Source organism: Nanorana parkeri, unplaced genomic scaffold, assembly GCF_000935625.1.
Source record: "Nanorana parkeri isolate BGI_ZX_2015 unplaced genomic scaffold, ASM93562v1 scaffold430, whole genome shotgun sequence".
In the NCBI taxonomy this organism is placed as follows: domain Eukaryota; kingdom Metazoa; phylum Chordata; class Amphibia; order Anura; family Dicroglossidae; genus Nanorana; species Nanorana parkeri.
In genome coordinates, this window is record NW_017306698.1 from 689,543 (window position 1) to 712,809 (window position 23,267).

General features: G+C 41.4%; 1 protein-coding gene across 1 annotated transcript in view; it reads right to left on the reverse strand.

The window, feature by feature from the left end:
- The window catches only part of TYRO3 (TYRO3 protein tyrosine kinase), a 157,215-nt gene that overhangs the window by 94,644 nt on the left and 39,304 nt on the right, over positions 1 to 23,267 (reverse strand). Inside the window, exons 2-5 of the mRNA XM_018560067.1 lie at positions 15,653 to 15,848; positions 13,917 to 14,017; positions 13,610 to 13,783; positions 5,870 to 5,956 (exon numbers count right to left, since the gene is read on the reverse strand). Coding sequence (XP_018415569.1) covers positions 5,870 to 5,956; positions 13,610 to 13,783; positions 13,917 to 14,017; positions 15,653 to 15,848 — 558 coding nt within the window. The remainder of the gene's footprint in view (positions 1 to 5,869; positions 5,957 to 13,609; positions 13,784 to 13,916; positions 14,018 to 15,652; positions 15,849 to 23,267) is intronic.

Below are 23,267 nucleotides of genomic sequence, written 5' to 3' on the forward strand. Positions count from 1 at the left end.
ACACACACACACACACACACACACACACACACACACACACACACACACACACGTACAATACACCATGGGAAGCTCATGCGCCATGGTCACTTGGTAGCAAAGACATCATACATTTTCAGCTTTGTTAGATCTCTGCCAAGGGGATATCTACACGTGCTTGTGGTTGCACATATCAGTGGCTCACCCACTTTCTTTAGCCCTGACCTAGATTCTCTTTGTCTTCAGCTATAAGCGCACAGCTGAAGCATGGAGTTGCATAGCAAACAGCTTACCCATTGCTGGAAACCCTCTATTGTCAGACTTGCATTCCTTCTATAAAATTATTTTCCCAGCTCTCAGCCTAACAATCTATTCCTACCCTGCAGCCCTTCTCCACTGCACTGCCCTTCTCCATAAAACACAGCCCAGCTAGGTTAACCAAGTCTGCACATCGCTGCTGTATAACTTCAAATGTCTGAGGACAACATCCAAAACAATTTGATAAGTGTTTTTACAAGTCTTAGGTGCCTTTTATCTTTTACCAAGTTATTTGTGTTCTACCGTAGTTTCCATTTCCCCCCCCCCAAAAAAAGGATTTGCATAAAGAAAACTTATACTGAGGTAGTATGATGACTACAGCTGTTGACTTCTGATACTGAAAATACTAATTCCTTGCCTGTCATACTAATCCAATTCCGTTCCGAATCGTTCATCAGAGCATTTGATCTTGCCATCATTGAGTACATTAATTTAGTTCGAAAGCCCTTTAAAATTTAGTCCAGACCAGCTACTTGAATGGAATCCCATATGTATTAAACTGGTTTCTTTTGTGCTTAGTGCATGCACATTACAATATGTACGATTTTTTGAAAACCGCATTCACAGTTGGAATCTCATTCATTCAGGTAAGAAAACAAGAGCAACATTCTCTCATCACTAAGACCCCAGCCATTTAAAAATTGAACAAATGCTGTTAAAAACAAACATTTTGGAATTAAATTATATTGGTGTATGACCAGCTTAAGCGACGATGACGTAGGACAGTTTAAAAAAGTCAGAATGTAGGGGATAAAAGTAAGCCCTGACTGCCAGGGGGAGCGGGAATCAGGTAAACGTTCTTTACACCGATCCCCTAGACATAAAAACATGCAGTTAACCCTTGCAGTGCAAGGGTAGTTGCCCCCCACCCCAATTAACTGCAAGCAGCAGATTAGAGATCACAAGGTACATTTCCATTGCTGGTGGCTAACACCCATTAGATGCAGATTGGCAGTTGGCTGGAAGGGAACTCATGACATCAGACGACTGTAGTCTGCCAGCAACAGAGTGGGGTCCAATCAGTGAAAGGCAGAATATAATAAATACTCTCACTGTAGATAAGATCTTCATTGATATCGGGAAGCCCATTTTAGCCTCAGTGATTGTGCACAAAAGAATGAGCAGTATAGATTTTTGTACTATATATAGTGTTAAAAGTGACACAGGAAGGGGTTATCCACTTAAGGCTCTGCTTATTAAAGGAAGTATACTCTGAATCTACAAGCAATTCATTTCCAAGGCATAAAACCGCCACCAATGTACAGCTAAATTTACTCTAAGCCATAACATAAATCATTTTACTATTTCTGGCCTCTGCTTATTCCCTACTGTTTAATCCCTTGATGGCTACCAACATCAAAACCACATAAAAAAAGGTTAATACTGTACAGCCACCCACTGCAGTAACTTATACATGATATACAATAGAAATACTTTTATTATAATTGTTCAATAAGTGCACAAAATACATGTTAGTCTTGTCAGAAATTCAGATATGTCTCCTATCCTGTGCACATTTTCTCTGTTATGTCAAGAGTCCAATTAGCCTTCCTTGTTCTTATCTTGAACTAGAGAATAATTATTCCCTAAGTAGTGGGTAGGAGGACTGGGGGGTATTCAATGGCTCAGACAACTGGGCAGGACATGAACTGGTATTTTTCTGTATTTGCTGGATTTTTTATTAGTTAAAATTAAGGAATGTACATGTATTACAGTTTACTACCTATCTATTTAAACATTTTGCCTTGATATACACTTTATCTGTATGAGGTAGTGTGGAGATCATGAAGGCATCCCTGCTTCATCTCCACTACAGACCACAATCAGAATTAAGGTGCCCATACACTGGCTGAATTTCGGCCGATACATTAAAAACTAGCCGAAATTTGTGTGCGAGGCTGTCGGCTCCCTTTCAGCCGGCATTCCTCGATCAGCTGATTGAAGGAGCCGGCGGGAAAATCTCTGTGCAATTAGAGCCGGCAGCCAATGAGCTATCCGCTCTTTTTGGGTATTCTGATGGGGGGCGGCGGCACCTGTCAGAATACAATGCAAACAGCAGTGATTCCTCGATCGACACTCTGTTTGTGTTGATGGAGGAATCGCATCAATTTCTTCAATTCAGCCTGCGGGTTGAACTAAAGAAATTGGCAAGTGAAGTGCTAAGGCCAGCTTTATGCAGAGAAATGGAGATAGAAGAAAAAGTTTGGTTTATGGAGTCTTTTATAAACACTGAAAGCTGTAAGTGGGAAAAAAAAAAAAAGTGTCAAAAGTGGAGGGCAGGGCTCGGCAGCAAAGGGGTTAAAGCATAGACCTTTTTTAAAGTGGTTAAAGTGGACCTTTACTCCTTTTAACTACAAATCACATCAGCATACAGCTCTGCATGCTCATATGAAATCATCTTACAATAATTAGCTAAACATATTTTTATTTTACTTACAATTTATTTTTCCCCCCACTTCCTGGTCGACTTTGGCAGAGATGATGTAACTGTGCCCAAGCATTGGATCCTGAGAAGCTTACATCAGCAGAGCATTGCTGGAAAATGTCATCTGTAATCTCATGAGATCTTAGGGAAAGGCATTTTCCTCCCGTGAGATGATGTGCATGGTCACATGTCCTAGTCACATGTGCCAGAGTCCCAGGAAGTAAAGGGAGATATATCAATCTGCTCTTAGTTAAAATGGCTACTGTCAGAAGACTGGGGAAGATAAATAAGGTATGCAAAAAAATAAACAGCCGGCAATTATCTACAAGTATGCGTTTGTAGATTGTCATTACTAAACATTTCTACGGGTTTCATTGTTGTTATTTTGAAGATATGGGGAAAGTTTCTCTTTAACAAACGAATGCTCGGAAAGGGCATTATAGTAACAGATGACTAACTGTCCCATGATCTCTTATGCTGTCACTTTCAGTTCCTGGGACTGTGGGAGATGCCAAGCTGGAATGATTGTACTACACACGCTGTGCATCAGCATATCAGCAAGCATTCAGTACACCGCTGGAGCGTGAATTATTTGGGTGGCAACACTGCTTAGGGAGCGTGGTATAAGGAAGGTAGACACTGCAACATGTAGAGGGTAAAGAAACATTTAATATATTTTTTATTTTAGAGTATAAAGCCTTTAATTTTATATGTTTTTGTGAGTTTTTTTTTTTTACTATGTATGAGGTAGTGTGGAGATCATGAAATCTTTTGTTTCTAATTAACACATAATTCACTCATTACACTAAATTCACTGAACATAAAAAACTCGGCAGAGGCTGTTTACCTTCAGCCTCTCTGTCCCTCCAAAACTCTGTATGGTCTGCCTGAACACAGTAGACAGAAAGCAAGAGCAAGCTAAGCTGAACTACTACTTTAACTCATTCAGTTCTGTGGGGAATCTCCTTGTAAAGAAAAAGGAAGAACCAAGTCATCTGTGTGCTGCCGTCAATATTTGGAAGAAATAGGTTAGATCCCAATGCCCCACACCCCATCCAGGGGCAGGCAGATACTTCCCTGTTCATCGAGATCTGCTGTCCACCTTAATCAATACAGAACAACATGCACCAATGAACATTCACACTAAGACATAAATACAGTGTTTTCATAGCTGTAATTCACTAAATAGACTCTCGCGACATGTATAAAGATTGCTGGTAATCACACTAGTAGACATAGACAGACCCTAAATACACTGATGGCAATGTGTACTTGAACATGCCTATGGATGGTTTGTATGCTCACTGGTGCTCCATGGTGGCTCTACTGACACTAAGTAATGAATGTAGCCTGGAAAAACAAGCAGCAACATGTGTAAAGGTGGTAATGAGCATCTCACAGTTCTTCTGAGAGGAACCTAAATAATAACCAGTAATAGTAATATAACACTACTTCCAACAGCAATACCGCAAAAAAATTAAGACCTTTGCCTAGTACCATTTGTATCTAGAATGCTCATATTATACCCTATCGAAATGTAAGGACAAACTGGTACATTTTCTACAACAAAAAACATATTGTTCTCATTACTCTAGAAGTACTATGAACAGCTTTAGCGGAGTAGGTGTGAAGCAGCAAAAATAACTTTGCTCCCAGCTGTGTCCTTTGAGTACCCTGTGCAACTAATTAACATGAACTATTCAGCAATCGGAGGACAGAAATTGTACTTAAAGGAGTACTGTTGTGAGAAATATTGTAGCCTGATAACTACAGGTTGCTAAAGCCCAACTCCAGCCAAAATCTATTATGTCATTTTGGATACAGTGTAAAGGGTGTAATGGGTAAGTAGCATGGTTTTTATTGCCAGAACAGGATGTGAAGGTAAAATGTATATAAATGGGAAGACACAACTAAAAACACATTTATTTAAGTGGGGAAGGGTTAGAATTCAATGTTTGTATTTTCCTGCCCTAGTGATGCCAGCACCCCCCATTTCTTGTACGGGGATCACAGGGAGAGGAAGTAGAGAAAAATATCCATAGTGAGGCCACTAAAAAAAATTGACAGAAATTTTAGCTGTAGCCCACTCTAATAATAACTAAAAAACATAAAATTGCTAGAGTTATGTTTGAATACATGTAATGATAAAAATTCATATAAATCAAACTTTTTTAGTTCACATGCCTTTACTTAGAATTTCTCTACATCTACATGCAGATCAAGCAATTCGACATAAGTGACAGGGGTTCGGGTAAACTAACACTACCTGGGAGGGCTTGCAAAGGTTAGGATGGGTGGGTAGTGTGAAATTGATCTTTAGGCTACATTCACACTGTATGTGGTGATCTGCATTTTTCTGCGCAAGAACAATGAATTAGGACATATAGAAAACAACTGTGCCCCATTCACGCCTTTGCACCACAGGTCTCCAGACCCCAGTACTCCACACAACTGGCCGGGACCTGAATTAGGTGTGCGGTTTGTACACTCCAAATGAGGTTAAGAAAAAAAAAGTAAGCAGAGTAATGTTCTGAGGCATCACATCTCCCCCGCTACACGTGGCACACCACACTAGCCTAGCAAAAAGTTTCCCAGCACACTCACCAGCCAGCATGCAAAAAAACTTGTCTAACCGCTAAGGTTAGAAACAGAGGTCTTAGATACACGTCTTCTGCAGAATATGTGAATGCCGCACCACCTCGCCAAGGCACCTCTATATAGTCCGGTCCTAACTCTAACCTATGAGAGTCTCCATCTTGGAGCACATGTAGCAAAAGATAAAATTGGCTCCTGGCAACCTGCACCCAATTTTATATTTTGCTGGCTGGCGAGTGTGCTGGGAAACTTTTTGCTGTTGTATTGTTTAAAGCCCTTCCATGTGCACCTTGCTGTAAAGCTGGTGATAAGTTGATGAGTGCATTTGCCATTTGTTTTGCTACATCACACTAGCCCGTCTGGTAGTAAAAACTGAGAGTTGTAGTGAGCAGGCTAGTGTGAGCGTAGCCTTAAAATTCCTTGGAACTGGACTTGCATTTCCATATCTCCCCTGCTCTGCCAACCCGTGGTGAAATTTGGTTTTGTGGTACATCAGACATGTGCAGAGCAAATCACTTGATAAAGCTGTACAGATTCATAGGGACCCCTTACCTTTGACATGAACAATGGCAGTCCTTGATGACGATACCCCCTTTGAGTTGCGAGCTTCACAAGAGAAGAACGTATTTTGTTGAATCCCTGTGGAGAAACATTATTGGTAGGTAAATATATGTAAAGCACTTTTTTTGAATGATTGGGGTTGAATCATAAAATTAGAGTGCCCGTCGGCCGCTGTCAGAATACACAACCAGAGCCAGCAACTCATTGGCTGCCGGGTCTCTGGTCGTACGAAGATTTCCCTGCTGGCTTCACCGATCAGCTGATCGAGGGATGCCAGCCGAAAGGGTGCCAACAGCGGCACACACTGAGCGAATTTTGGCCGATTCTCAAAATCGGATCAACATTAATACAAATTCTTAATACAGTAATACAAATTGGTAGGTAAAATAGGTCCCATCTATATTTCATCTGTATAGTTAGCAGTTTTCCTGGAGTTCAGATTTAATCTGTCAGTGCTTATGGAACATTACTACCACTACACATTTTTTTATGCCAGCCCTCTCGATCTGGAGTCTTCCAGCTCCCACTTGCAAGTTTTTTATAGAATACCACTGCTGGAGTTAGAACGCAGGCCAACAAAGCTTACAAATACATATGGTTGCATTCATGTACAAATTATACTAGTAACTAAATAATGAAAACCAAAAAAAACACACATGGGTTTTATTACATGTGCTAATAAGATTATGATCACATCCACAAATACCTAAAAATAAAACAAAGCTCTCCCATCAAACCATAAAATACAAAACACAACTACTCTGGCTGTTAGGTTCCGTTCACACATTAGCAGTTAACATAAAAAGCATGACAAGGGTATTGGCTACATTTTGTAAGGGTCAATTAACGAAACAGCATAAGACTTCTATACCAATCCCCCTTCGAATTGACACGACACTGGTATTGGATTTTAGTGGCCACAGCAGCCAATTTATTAATTATAAAACCATTTAACAAACCTTTCCAAAAATAACTGACAACGGGAACCGAGGTCCTTGAAGGCCACCCCACAACAAACCAACCAGTGTCTGCCTCCATGGCCCCCAGTCGCACCACACCGCCTCGGGGACTTAGCAGTATAAGCAGACACTAGATGACTAACGATCCGACACGTTAACAAAGGGATGCCATACCTGAGACAGCTCCCCGCTCTTAATTAAACAGCAACTGCATAGATTGCTCCTCAAGGACCCTAATACCCTGCCCGGTACCAGTGACATGAACAATACATCAAAACAAAATGCAAATCGGACAATGCAAATATCGAACAAAAGGAAATACCTCACACAAAAAGATAATTAGGGCGGCAGGGTGGGACCCTACTTCCACGCTGCTGACTCCATCTGGATTTGGAAACTTCTTTCCTCAGGGATCCACCTCCACTCCTCCTCTCCACACCTCTGACCAATCAGGTAAGTGTCCCATCATAACCTCCCTGTTGCTAGTAACAAATTAACCCTAGCAGGACCCCTTTTTGTTTCCCCAAACCCCTGTCATGTAGGCCTTCCACAGACTCCTCCGTCTGCTGTTCCAGGCCTGCCTATACATTGAAATGTATGTTGTTGACACTTGAGTGACGTCCGTGCGGTACGAAAATGCACATCGTGCAAAAAAGTCCAAGCTCGATATTGTGGGAAGATTCAGCACTTTACGGCTATGGTAAAAGCCGCAAACCTGCAGAATCCGCGCAGAAAATGCAAACACCATGTGTGAATGGAGCCTCACATTTGACAAGCAGATTCAGTTCTGATTCAGCCGTATTAAGACCAATAGGACCCTAGGCAAGGGAACAGCACAAGGTCCCCTTACTTTATTAACAGATTCCAGTGTTTTTTTGAGGGCCATTCACAACTTTGGCATGTGAGAACCTGTGGTAAAACTCACATTTTACTGTATTTTACAGCAACAAACCTTAACACGTGAACCACAGTGTATTGTCATTCATTTTAATGCCACCCAACACACTATTACGGTACTGGGCACCAGGGCTGGATTCAGAGTTTTTTTTAACTCATTCTGACACATTTGTGTTCAGGAATGGAACCTCTGCCAAACATTTGGCACATTACTGTCATTCAAAGGGGTCTGTCATCCCCACTGCACATTACTGAGAGTTTTATTGCTGTGGAGTCTGTGATGTACTCACACACTGCACATTATGGTGTTTTATTGCTGTGCAGCTTTGTGATACACACGGTCCAGGCACAATATGAAGGATGGAGGATCCCCTTCTTCCTGTCCAGGCCCCCTCCAAGTGGTGGAATGTTCGGGTCCGGTCGCAGCTGCGAGCGCTGTGACCTTGGTAGTTCCGCCACTGTACAGAGGACTACAAATCCCAGCAATACATTATATAGCAATGCAGAATACCACCAGCTGTAGAAGACTACAAATTCCAGCAATACATTATACAGCAATGCAGAATACTATTAGCTATAGGGTTTCCTCACCTCTTGTGCCCCCCACTTGGCCCACTGACTTTACTGAAAATTTGGGTTTGATTAACGCTTGGGCTTAAATTTTGTGACATAAAAATTGAAACTGCCACCATTTTGTTCTCCACAGTCTCTGCTTTCAGAAAACATAAGTCGGGGGTTAAAGTAAAATGCTTTCCAAATATATATTTTTATTGTTTGCATTTTGTAAATTGATAAAAATAAACAATAAAAATATATTTTTTTAAAAGCATTTTAATTTACAGCATTTGTCACACCTGCCTAAAACGTTTGCACAGTACTGTATATGCAAAATATTAACTATATAAGCTTCTGCACTCCTAAGTGCTGTTTGCATGTGTAAAGTGTACAGAAAGATGGGAGTGCTTTATTCTTTTTTATTTTTGTTATTAATAAAATGATTTTAAATGTTAAAGTTCTATAGTCCAGTGAGTGGCTTGAGTGTGAAGTATTGAAAAAGGATCAGGAGTGGTGACATGTAATAATCACAATATTGGGAAAAAGCCTTGCATGACCTTATTTAATATAGAAGGTCTGTCTTAAAATGTGAGCACCTCTCCGATGAAGGGTGAAGTGGAAGCACATATCAAGGGCGAATCAGCACAGGAGTTGATGTGTCCTGTGTGTTTCACTAAATTTGTCTTTACTGACACAGATGACACGTATATACTTGATATTAACTGCACTTTTGCAGTATTAATTGGATATTTGCATAGATTTGACACATTTAGATGTATATTATTTAGACTTTTTATTATAATTGAATTTGGTTTATATAATCATTGCAAACAATTTATTTGGTATTATGAATGTACAGTTAGCTGGGTTCATATAGTTTTAGTGCTGCATAAATGCAATTTATACATGCAAAATAAAGTCATACTAACACTAAGGCCCCATTCACACCTGACCGTTTTGTAGCGCGTCCTACGCTCGATGAACGATCTACAAAACGGTCAAAAAAATAAATAGCATTGTAGTCAATGGTATCGTTCCCACCTGTCCGTATTTCCGCCCGTCCCGAACGCACTACAAAACGGCCCACGCATGAAAAGGTCCCGGAGCGTTTTTTGCTGCGTATTGGTCGCGCAACTTTTTTTACCGCGAATCGCGGTAAAAAAAACGCGTGGCGGTCGCGCGACAGACGCGCATATTACAATACGCATAGGTGTGAATGGGGCCTAATACCTTTTTTTAACTGTTCCAAGTGAGTTGCTGCTGCAACTCTTGCACTTCATGTCACCTCACCAGGATCATAACCACAAACCCAAAGTTTCCCAAGCAGCACATTCTTGTCCTGTAACTCATAGAACACGATCTCTGTGGCAGAAAAGGCAGCAAAGACTGGACCTAGCTGGAAGAGGCAGACTGTAGCTATAAGTGAGAAAATGATTGATCCAAACTCTGAAATCAGTACTGCAACCTCCCTTGCCGTCTAAAGCTTCTAAACAAACCAATTTTTCCTTCCGAGATGTTCTGTGCTGGGAACCTGCAGCAAGCTTTGATCTTCCCTAAAGTAGATTGTATTTAGGGGAGCACAGTAAGCACTATCAGAGAATGATAGTGGAGAGGTAAGGAGGATGATGAAGGCACAGTCAGGCCTTCTAGACATCTGCTGGGAGATAGGTGTCCGACTAGGTTGCCTAGTGCAGACTAGCCACCGAAGACTGGCCAATGGGAGTTTAATATTCCAATAATTGATCATTGTTGCCTTAGCAGCCTTTGGGGCAGTGTGTGGCTCAATCTAACTCATGAGCTGACAAGGCAACTGAAAGCAAAAACCTAAAAACACAACAAAAAAACGAATTATTGTTTTTTTAATCATTATTAATCTTAACTATACCAGGAGTCAGATTGGCCCCTTTGCTCACCCTATATCACCAGGTGATAACAGCTAAGCCCATTATAAAGCTGGCCACAGACTATAGAAATAGGCCTGCAGACACAACCTAACATCAGATATTTTTAAACCCTTTGCATAACTGTACTATGCTTTTTTTTTTTTTTTTTTAGCCCTCACACACAATGCCCTGTGCCATGAGAATGTGAGTTATTGTTGCAGAAGAAAACAAGGAATGCAAACCAGACCCTGATGCCAACCTAACCTGTCAATTAGTCATAGAGTTATAGTAATGTTAACCGAGGCAAACTGACACTTAACTCTGGTTTAATCATCTAAGCGTCAATGAACTCAGATCTGCTGCCGAATTATGTAGGAGGAAAACAGGGGACTGCCTGGGACATTTTTCCTCCCAAACTAACCTCAGGCCCGATTTCTTACTCACACTGATCTTGTTTAATCAAACTGACACCAGGGCATTTTCTGCTCCCACTGGCCACAATCTAAACCCCCTGAAAACTGAATGACAGTGAACAGGCCCTTTGTTATTACGTTTGAGGCTCATGGACTAGAAGATTCAGATGCCTCTATGTCCACCTACCCCCTCTATATATTCTTCTATTTCACTATGTGTTTATTGCCTGGAGTCAATACCAAATATAAGTCACCAAATATAGGCCCTTCTTAAAAGCTGTCAACATTTATACACTGAACTGTTTTTGTTAACAAAATGTTGGCTTACCAATACATATAACCTGCATTGTTACTTTACTAATGCTATAACATTTGTTTTGCTGTTAAGAGTATTCTAGTGAAATTCCTTTACTGCCTGAACCTGTTGCAATGCCACTTACATACTTTTAAGGCTGCACAAGTCTTAGCTCGCCATTACAGACATCTATGTAATATGCATGTATAAGGCTCATTCTGTTCAGATCAAATCCATAGCTGATCCTAGATTTGCTTTACTTTTATGTGCTGTAAAGCTCTCAGTGGCCACCTATTTTACATGTTGAATGTTGTCATCCATATCACATAATAAAGGATTAAAGATGAGGACAGGGCAATAGCTTATACAAGCATGATCTGACTGCAATCAGCATAAGCTGTCTGTATAAAACACTCTATTAACTTCTAAGGCTGGTTTTACCAATTTTACAGACCTAGGTCAATGAAAAAGGGGAGAGAGAGCAGAGAAAAAAAAAGAGGACAGTGCTAGCTTTTCACCCTTGAACAAGAGTTTTCTGGAGTTCTGAATATGGTTCTAATTTGTCCAACCACTAGTTTTCAACTGGCCCAATCTACAGGCACCCATAAATGTGGGATCATTACCCTATCTTGGGGTTCTAAACAAAGATTCTGTGAGAGATCCCTAGGGGTTCCACCACCTTTGCAGAAGATTTATATCAGCCCAACATCGATTTTACTTTTCCCTCTGCAGCCAATGCCAGGAGGCTGTTTGTCTGGGCAATGGGACTGCATGCACAGTGGGAGCCCCTCTTCTGTAGGAAACCCTGTCTGGACCTACGAGTCTTTATGGCGAAAGAGAGGCCACAAGGAGGAGAAATTGCCCAGTCAGGTAAGTTCACAATCCAATCCAGCCTTATCTAATAAGCCAACTACCATTGTATGACTGCCACTGAACACAAATGCAAACGTAAGGTTGTTCCCTCAGCACCAATGCAAAGTTAGATGTTGGCAGTGAATACCTATGCAAATTTGGAGTTTTGCACTGAACACCAAAGCAAAGTTGGAATATTGCAATGACCACCAATGTAGAGTGAGCTTTGCAAAAAGCACTATCTTAGTTTTGCTACTCAGCACCGATGCAAATTCAGTGTTTTATATGACTGTCATTCTGAAATTTAGTATGCAGTTCTGTTTTATATATTATGAATGTTTGGGTTTGTTACATCTACATATTAATTGTTATATCTACAACTCACTGATCACACTAATGTATCATGAGCTTTAGGTTAGAAAATTATTTCAGGGGTTCCCCAAGATCTTACATTATTTTAAGGGTTTCTCAAAGGTAAAGAGGTTGAAAAATAATTACTGAATTACAAACAGCCAGATGAGGAGTCCATCTACATATTCTAAAACACTGCACCACCAAGCACTGATCTAACTCATTCAACTTGGAATGGAGAACAAAACGTTCTTCATGTGTGCTGAATTGTACATCTTCCAGAGCTGTAGAGAAGATTTTAGCGTTTCTTTTGGTGGAGGATTCGAGGGAAGACAGGCAAATGCAACCAAGCTCAGACTCTTAGAGAGGAGATGACAGGCCCATATCTGGCATTTTTGTTCAACAGTCTCATAACTGTAGGAACCCCTAATGCTGCCAGCCACTCTGTGTCTGTAAGCATATCAGCTGGAAAGGTAAGAAAACCTGCCTGACTGCTAATGGCACCTTGAGTAGATACTTGAAGTCAGAGTGGGAGGGTTTAAAATACTTAATGTGTGTCTATGTGAAAATCTGTATGAAAAACATGTTCCATGGCTGTATGATGCACAGAGCGACTGTTTTGTAAAAATTAAGCTTGTCCTACGTTTTACCACTCCAAGCCTCCATTTTGGTTGCTTAACAGGGAGCAAGTTTGACCAGAAAAGAATGGGCATTTCTTATGATTTTTAAAGCCTCTTTAACTAGATATATTGCCTGTCTGCTTAGGCATTTTTTAATCACTTGCACAGCTTGAATTGCCTTTCTTTGTAACAGGTTAACTTTCTGCTCATCCATGTACATTTATACAATATATATATATTTTCAATAGCTGAGAGAGTTAAAGATAGGATTTCTACAGAAAAAATAGAAGAAAGGCTTAGACACAGGTAAAACTGGTTGGTCTCGCTCGGCTTATCAAATGACACGTTACATAAGAAGTCTCTGACGGTTCTTTTTGCTGGAAGATTTTTTTCTAAGAAATGGCAGCGCAGGAGTAACAATGGGACCATCATCGACCTTATTCATTAGATAGTTCCTTTTTCACAATTACTTTTTCTTAAAGAGACCCTATTGCCAGACTATTACTTCAAAAGCAATCCTCAAATAAGATTATATGTGCATTTTATGTATTTACATCTATGTAAAAGGTGAAGGGTGGAGGAGCTGAACCAGCACAGACAGAAGAAAGGGCTTTGACATGTCATGAGGGTGAACTGTGGCTGTGCTAGAGACTGACTGCTCCTAAAGAAGTCATATTAGCTAGCACGTTCAAAAGCACATTGCAAATAAATAAAACATCAGTTATGGAAAGGAGAAACAGAGTAAGTGAGATACTTGATGCATTTTGGTAAGTTGGTCTATTTAAAAGGGAATCTATAGTGTATATACTGTGTATATGTAATAAAAAATATATAAATTATATATATAATTCAAGCCATTACTCTGCAGAATGAAAAACTCCATCTACAGCTCAACACACGTCTTACCTGGCATAAACAGGACTGAAGGTGAGCTTTCTGTTTTCCTCACAGTGGTAGACCCTCCTACCAACCACAAAATGGTCAGCGGCTCAGGTGGTCCAATAGCTGCACATGTAATGGTGAAGGTAGTGTTGGGTAAAACAGCCATATCTTTTGGCTCCGCTGTGAAATATGGGACACCTAAAGCCATATCAAAATATAGAAGATTGCAATTATAAACATTTGTTAATACACAGCAGGAACAATTTACAAATGCATTGGTTACAAGATGAATTATAAACTATTCCGTGCTGGGAATAGCTGAGTGACCTACCCTCTACTGTGATCCAGATGTTATCGGACACAGCTTTAATCCCTTTATCCTCAGCTTCACACCAGTATTTCCCAGCATCTGGACGTTCAACATTTTTCAAGCTGCAAACACAATGTAACAAACCAGTTAACATGTACCAAAATTGTTACATACCAAGAAAGGCGAACTATGTCACAAATGAAAAACCTAGTCTACAAAAGTGACATTATACCCTATTCAACTAGTTACATTTCAGAGCCACTTTCACATTTCAGGAATAACTTTGTAATACCTTATGGAACAGAAGTATTGGGAAAGATGGCTTTCTTTTGGTGTTATTGTCCTCCATTAGTGAAATCATTTTCTCTATATCATAAACGCAAATTAACTAAAACATTGAAAAAAGACCTTTACCAAATGGACCAGCAATAAATTTTAAAAACAACTAAGATTGTTACAGATATACTGCTAAGTTTATTTTGCAATGTGCCCCATATATCAAGACACTGATGTTTTGTTTCTGGCGCAAAGCACGGCAAAGTTATGCACATATTAAATTAGGGCTTTTTTGAACTTTACTGGTTGCTTAGCCCTTATTCACACCTCTGTGATGTGACATCACAGAGGTTCTGCAGAGTGCCCTTGCGACGCACTGCGATAGGCAGCTCATTTGAATGGGCTGCCTACCGCAGCTTAAATCACACTGAAAAAAGTGCATGCACCTTTTATTTAAACCGCAAAGCACAACATTGCATGGTAATAGGTTGCTATGCAATGTGGTGTGATACAATGAACATGCGATGGCTAAGTGCGCCGTGAAAAAAGAATGGTACTGCATAGCACCTAACATTACTACATGTAATGCAGGATCATGTGCGACATCTCACGCGCTCCTGAATTGCATAGATGTGGAAAAATAAACTGGTAGAAGAGAGAACTCCTGTGAAAATAAAATGTCAGCAGCTAACTAAAATGTATCAAAGTATGTTTACAAACTAACAAACAAACACTGCATCTGAAAGCTTTGTTTCTACCAATCAGTGCTAACACCAGCTACACAGATTGGGAGCTGTTGAGCTGACAGCTGTGTGCATGGGTTTATGCCCAGCAGGCATGGACTCCGACATATGAGGCATGTGCTTGGTCCTTAACTGCTTATTACTTACTAATAAAACTTCAATAAACATAAGTCAGAAGAAGCACTAAATACTACAGTGAATTTTTAGTAGATACATTTGCTTCCACATCTCTACATTGCTTTTTCTTTTTATGGTCGTTTATAAGTAGATTTGCCAGTGCTCTGAGGACATGTGATTAGCATTACAATGACATTAGTCAACATCATAAAGATTGGACAGTCTAATTTTGGGAAGATTTGATGATTAGTCAATTAATCTAGACATCAAAATGGCCACCCTCTGCAGCAAACCATGGGTTATTTCAGTTAAAACTATTTTCCAAAGGTAATTTGAAGGACTGCATTATATTTAAATTAAATAAAAATACTAAAGGGTATTTTCACAAATCCAAATGGGACCAATATATATATATTGCATTGCTGTGCTTCTGATACAGTACATGACTTTCTACTCCAAGAACATTAAAATATATTGGGCATGCCAACTTGGGGCAGCTGCATACTGATCTTGGTGTGAATAAAGGAGTGTCTATATATGGTAAAGTTGCTCAGGTCTCTGCATGCCTATTAATACTACAAACACTGTTAACTGTAGCCTAGCCTGGACAAGATACAGTACCTGAGAAAGCTGATCCAATGATCTTCATCCTCTGGAATGTACATCTGGTCAGCACTCTGCACTGGAACGCCATCCTTCAACCACTGGATCTCTGGCTCCTCCATACCAAGCAGGCTGCAGTTCAGTTTGGCTTCATGCCCTTGAGACACTGTTAGATTGTACCCATGACCTGTAAACCGCAATCCGACTGCTTTGCCTAAACAAAACAAGAGCCGAAAAACAAGTCAAATGAGTTCTTCACCAAAACCAACAATGCACGCTCATCAGCTTTCTAATGTGTTCTTTATCAAGAACTAGAGTTACTTCCTAAGCCACCAATCGCCCTGAAAGGTTAAATCGGATTGATGGCTGTGAAAAAATGACTTCAGTGCTTAGTAAGAACACAAGGCTAAAAGGTTATGATTGCTTATTTGGAACTGATTACAGCATTGAACGATCGTGTATTTTAGGGCTGCAACAACTAATCGACTATTGAAAAAGTTGTCAACTTTTTCATTCGATTAATCGGCTTCCGATTAATCGATGAATGAAATTGGCCCTGTTCATGGCTCCACACACGCTGGAGCCATACCTCCTCCCCACCTCACGCTCGCCGCTGCCAGACTCGCCCGGCCGCATCCAGGCTCCACAAGCCGCACCTCCTCCCCGCTCGCCCGCCCACATCCACGATCGGCAAATTTAAATGAGAGACTTACATGATCATGTCTCACTAGCACATAGTCCGTAAAGTGGGAGAAGAATTTATTAACACAAATGAGGAACTGAAAAAACATTTACCAGACAATGATTTCCTATCATTAATATTACTACTACAGGCATTTATATACTGCTGACAATTTACTCAGTCAACAGATTTGATGAATTTACCTTACCAACTTAAAGTGACACCACTCAGAAGACAAATCTTAAAAATCCATTCAAGTACCTTAACTATTAACAAAAATGTATCTTATTTGTGTATCACTGTAACGTCTCCGGGAACCGCGAGCCGCTTGCGTCCCAGCTTGGAACGCATCGGCCGCGTAATGCAGTGCGCTTCCCTCCCTGTAGGGGAGGTCTTATGCGTTCCACCGTGGAACGCGGAAGTGACAGCACGCCGCAAGGCTCCACTTCCGCGTCCACCGGCTATTTAAAGCTCTTCTGAACGCTGGGGCGTTCCACCATTGGGTTGTATGCCCTACCAACGCCAGGCGCCTCAAGTCCTCCATCCCTGCAGCAGCCTCTTCAGAACGGATCTCTTCAGCTAACATCCTATTCCGAGGAGACACAGGGGGCCCTGCCTCTAAAGTGCAAGTACTGGTATTGGAGGGGGACTGTTGCCAAGCTCTGCTGGCTTACAATTGAATACCATCAATTGGAACGGTTACAGTACATTGTATTACGAGATAATACCTATCTATTACCACTGGGAACTTTGTCTACTTCAGTTCAGTTGTTGTTTATGCTTAAAGACTACCTACTGGAATTAATTAATTTCATTATAATTTCAACCTAACATGCCTATTAGGGATATGAGATAATATACCTCATTAGGCCTTTCCTTATACTTTGTGTTTTGCGGCAAATGATGTATGAATTCCAAACTCTTCGTTTTGATTGAGAGCGACGCCTGGGATTCCAGCCTGATTGCCGCACCTGAAAACCACTAAGGGATTTTTACCGCAGCTGAGATCCACTTTACCTCAGTATAACAAGGGCGCATTACAATCACTCAGCTGTAAATCCTCAAATTATCTCTGAAATCATGCCGACACTTTCCTTCCTTCTGAGGGGCTGGCTACTTTTGTTCCCCATGGTCCCTGTGTGTGTCGTAAAAGTAGCCACCACTCCAAGCTTGCTCCCATGATGGACTACAATCTCAAATTTATTTGTACTGAGATTGTAGACCATCACAGGAGCGAGCTTGGAGCGGTGGCTACTTTACAACACAGAGGAACCAAGGGGTACAAACGTAGCCACCCTCCAGAAGGAAGGACAGTGTCAGCACCAATTCAGAGATGATTTGTAGATCTACAGCTGAGAGATACACAAATCAGATACATTTTTGGTAACAGTTAAAAGATACTTGGATGCATTTTTGAAATGTAACTCCTGAGTTTTGTGTCACTTTAAAGAGGTTGGAGTTCAACCCCATTATAATGTTATGTACCTGCAAACACATACAACATATACACATTTTTTCTCAATTATGTTTAACCTTAAAGTTTATATATAGCTATTTTTTTTTAGCTATAGTTTGTAGAAGGGCTAGAACACCTCAAGCTTTAATGCTGCCTGTGTCCCACGTGATAGATTCAAGGGGTGATAGATTCACCCTTGTCTTTTGTCCTGGTGACCACAGACACAGAAAGTGACAGAAAATCCTACATTTACAATAGTCCCCAGCACAGGAGCAGAGGGTAATCCTTTCACGGAGCACATTCATTCCACTGCTCTACAGTATCCCCTATAGCAGGGGTAGACAAAGTAATATGGAATTCAGGAGCCAGCCTGTCAAATCCATATTTCTTTAGAAGCCAGCTCCAGCAACAACAAGTAGAGAAAACCTCAAAAATTAGGCACCAGACGTAATTTTTAGGGAACATTGGCTACCTGGCTCCTGGGAGTTGTCCAGCCCTTACCTACAATATCTCCTTATTTGAAGATTCTCTAATAAAAAGAAAAGGCCTACGTCACACTCTAACAGAGAAAGACAAAATAAGGTAAAGATCAATTTGGAACTACATTGTGCTACATATAAATATAAGTATTAACATTCCGCACCAGCACCTCCACCCAGATTAGGAATCGAGCCTTCCTTTTAGTTGTTAATTTGCAAATACAGTCATGTCAAAATCACTGTGTAAGACTGCAGGATCCTTTATAGAGAACCTGTATGTAATCTGATTATAACTTTCCTCCCTCCTCTCTGTTCTCCAGAAGACTGTCACTAATAGGAAAGTAGGTGGTGGGATACGGAGGATTATGTTAGTCATTGCATATTTTTGGCCGATCATTTCTGTCGGAGCTCTTTCAAGCAACAATGCTGATGTCACTGACACAGATTGACAGAAAATTTTCGGGAGGCATCATCAAAACAAACAGATGTAATAAAATAAATACAAACTCAAGTCAATGATATGAACAAAATAAGGAAAGTTGCCTCAGGTGGTGGTCAACCATTAGGTAATGATTTGGCTATCAAAAAAGAGGATTCCCTAAAAGAATATCTATAGTACTTTGACAGTTAATTATAAGAGAACCTGGCTGCTGCCAAAATGACCATATACAGTATAAGTGAGCAGGAAGAAGAAGCACAAGGAGCCAATGAGTTGATGTGTTGACAAGAAGCATGCTGATAGGAAGTGAATGCACTGTCTTTTCACTGTCCAGTCACAGGCTGGACACAGAAAGTAGCTCGATTGATGATGCCATCAGACTAAGGACATCGACTGGCATGAAAGAAGAAAAAAAAAAAAGTACTGGAAAGGGTAATCTGTGGACTGAAGATGAATATTTAAGAGGAGTTTGTTAATGCTTAACGTGACTCTAAACTCAGGAGTTAAGTCTTAAAAATGCATTCAAGTACCCGAGCTATTAACTAAAATTTATCTTATTTGTGCATCACTCAGCTGTAGATCCTCAAATCATCTCTGAATTCATGCTGACGCTGTCCTTCCTTCTGGAGGGTGGCTACTTTTGTTCTCCATGGTCCCTGTGTGTGTTGTAAAGTAGTCACCACTCCAAGTTAACTCCCATGATGGACTAGAATCTCAATGCAAATTAGTAAACTAAATATGAGACTTTAGTCCATCATGGGAGTGAGCTTGAAGTGGTGTCTACTTTGCAACACACACAGGCACAGTGGCGTCACAAGGGGGGTGCGGCCCGCACCCGGGTGACACCATTGGAGGGGTGACACCAAAATCACTGACAGTCATTTTGGTGTCACCCCCCTCTGAAAAGTCGGGCACTCGGGACGCCTCTGCACAGAGACCATGGGGAACAAAAGTAGTCACCCTCCAGAAGGAAAGTGTCAGCACCAATTCAGAGATGATTTGAGGATCTATAGTTGAGTGATGCACAAATAAGATACATTTTTTGTTAGTAGTTAAGGTACTTGAATGTATTTTTAAGATATAACTTCCGTGTTTAGTGTCACTTTAACAGAGCAACCAAAATATATTTATCATCGTTTTCCTAACGCCAGTTCTACTGCTAAACTACAGAAGAATACAGGCTCTGCTTGCTTATTTTTTATCATCACTATATTTGCAGATTTTTACTGTACCCTATTCGCTGCTGCGATAATGCTGTCGCCACATAATCTGTGCGCACATCGTGATCAAAGGCAGTTTAAAAAGAATCCAGTCTACATTTTGAATTGTCTGGGAGTTAAAAGCACAATAGTCTTTTACAAATTTCCGATCAGGTTTCTTCACCCACAAAGCAAACAAGCAAGCACTAATAATTTAATAATAACAGCCATTATGTACATTTCTGGCAGGAAGCATTTAGCCCTAATCGTCACACAGATATTAACACTTGAAGTCCAATCACAGTAGTGTGTGCATCTACGTAACTGAAAGTCAAGGACTGACCCTTAGATTCATTTCCAATCCAAGGGTGAAGGTGAATTTTGCTATTTTATTAATTCCTCAGGCTAGGACAGAGTATGATTTCGGATCTTTCCCTATAGTCCAGTGCCATGATATGACAGATGCCCGACCCAGATCAAGCCGCTGTTGCGGAGGATTGGCAAGGAAAATCCATTCCAAAAGCTCAATTACCCCCCACACACACTAGACTGATCCGCCTAAGGCTGGGCACACACCTTACAACCATCGCAAGACTTTTGTCTTGCGATGGTTGTAAGGTGCATAGGCAGATCGTACTTGCAATGATCGAATGCCACGCCCCCTGAGGGGCGGGCTTCCGATGACCGCAATGCCAAACGGGCAGTGTGCGCTTGCGCACACCGGCCCGTCCGGCTTTTATCTTACGAACATGCTACACACCCGCCGAACATCGTACGATGCTCGGCGGGTTTGCAAACATGTTCGTAAGTTTAAAGTCGTGCGACCTTACAGTAGTAGAGGTCGCACGGCTTCCACACACCTTACGATAATCGTACGATCGCGGGATTTCCCGCGATTATCGTACGATTAACGTAAGGTGTGTGGGGACCTTAAGGGTGCCTGTAACAGTTGCAGGTAGTTGCACACAGACCAACCACCATGTTTCAATCATAGATTAGTATGATCACTGTTTATAATAATCTCTAAAGGAGAGCTTTAGCCATTTATTGCTTTTAGATACTCATGTAATAGTGAGTTGCTTAATGTATATCTAGAAAATGTTTGTTATATTTTTAGAACGCTTGATCCTTTGTATAGTGTGTAATGATATATGCACAAGGGAGCAGTCCTATTTGTTTATTACATCCGAAAGCTGTGTTTTCTGCTTAGTGATGCTGCACAATGTTGTGCCTTGCTGATCCTCTTAAGCAAAGAGTTTCCCAGCACACTCACCAGCCAGCATGCAAAAAAACTTGCCTCACCGTTAAGGTTAAAAACAGAGGTTTAGATACACGTCTTCCGCAGAAAATGTGAAAGCCGCACCGCCAAGGCACCTCTATGTAGTGCGGTCCTAACTCTAAACTATGAGAGTCTCCATCTTGGAGCACATGTAGCAAAAGATAAAAAAAGTGTGTACTAGGAGAGTGCTGATCACTCCCCTGTATGCTATGTCAATGTACAATACATCAGCACATACTGCAGTAGTCCTGCCATAGAGGTGACAACGCTGACCACCTTTTCAGTGTTTTCACCCCATTTAAGAAAGTGACTGGGCAGCTGCATTTCTGGCAGGATCACCATTGTGATTGTGTGTACATGCTCTGTGACCTATGGCTTTTTTTTTTTTGCCCATAGATCTGCTTTTGGTGTGAATACACCCTAAAGTGTAAGGAAATCACAAGTCAACGGAGGGTACGTTGACTTGCAATTGTACCTTCTGACTTCCTTCTGATCAGATGTGATCCATTTTTCATTGGATGCGAATGGAAGGGCACTGAATGGGGCTAGTTCACACCGGATCAGTTACGTTACACTAAAAAAAAGTAGTGCATGTCAGTGGCGTCACTAGGGGGGTGCGGCCCGCACCCTGGTGACACCATTGAAGGGGTGACACCAAAATGACTGACAGCCATTTTGGCGTCACCCCCTCTGAAAAGTCGGGCACTGGGTCATGGACCAAGAGCCCGACAGTTACAGGAGAGAGGAGGGGACCCGGCGGCATACCTTATCCTGCCGGTTGCTGGTCCATCACCCAGATGGCTGCCGGCAGGTATGACCAAGATGGCTGCGCATGCGTGATGATGTCATCGTGCAGTGCGTGGTGACGTCACAACAGGGTGTCACTCGGTACCCACTCTGGGTGACATTCGGCCTTGGAACGCCCCAAGTGCATGGTGTACTTTTCTCAGCACAATGTAACGGAACGCATCAGTGTGAATTAGCCCCATTAACACCCATTCAGTTTTCGGTGCCGTTCCTTTCCATTGAAAAACATATTGCAATACACCAGATCGCAACACAACAGATTCAGTGTGGATGGGTCCTTAATCACTAACGACTTGTAGTTTGTGACAAAACGTACATTTAGACATGCCCTACACATTTATGCCCTCATTGTTATTTCAGACTGACCCATTGCAGTATTGTGTCTATAGATGATTTCTGTGCTGGAATACTTTATATCAGGTCTTCCCAATTGCACCTTGTACGGATTCCCCACAGTTCTGATGCTCCAATAATGTTATGAGCTTATGTTTACTTACAGAATGTCAGGCAATGTACTTAACCAGGAACATTCTTTACTGTCGTATAAAGCTGTGAAACCCAGAAAACATGGCACCTTTTTTGTGTCTCTTCTTTAATTAACATATTACAATTCAAAGCATAAATCACAAACATTGACTACATCTGACCACCTTATTAAGCTCTCCTGAATAATGAGGAACAACCTCTTTGTTTTATCTAATTGACACTTTTAACATCCAAGATCCTCTCTCTTCCTTTTAACACATTCATTTGTTAATGTGCTATTTTGCCTTTTACTGGGTAAAGCAGCAGTGAATATATTTACGGTTTTATCATGTTTGTTTATGCGGTAGGGAAATCTCGACAAGTGCACACAGCAGTCTTTGGGAATATCGTTTTCAGAGTTAAAAGGAGAACTATGGGGTCAGTGTTTTCCCCCCATAGTTCTGCTTAGGGTAACGGGAGCTCAGTATACCGCGAGCTAAAGCTTGCGGTATACTGAGACGCCGCACCTGGAGCGGATCCCGACCTAGATGACGGGATCCGCCCAGCTGCGTGAGTGACAGCTGGCTCTGCCTACCTAGAGGCAGAGCCAGCTGTACCCGCCCCCTCCCGTTCCACCAGTCAGCGCTGGCAGATCGGAGCGGGGAGAGGGGAATCCAGCCCTCCCCCTGTCACGGCAGAGAGCCGTGACAGGATCGAGAGGTGAGGGAACCCGGTATGTTTTCCCTCACCTCCCGATCTACTGAGCCGACCTGTGACAGTCTCATTGTCACAGGTCGGCTTAGAACTATGAGGTGAGTGGAACTCAC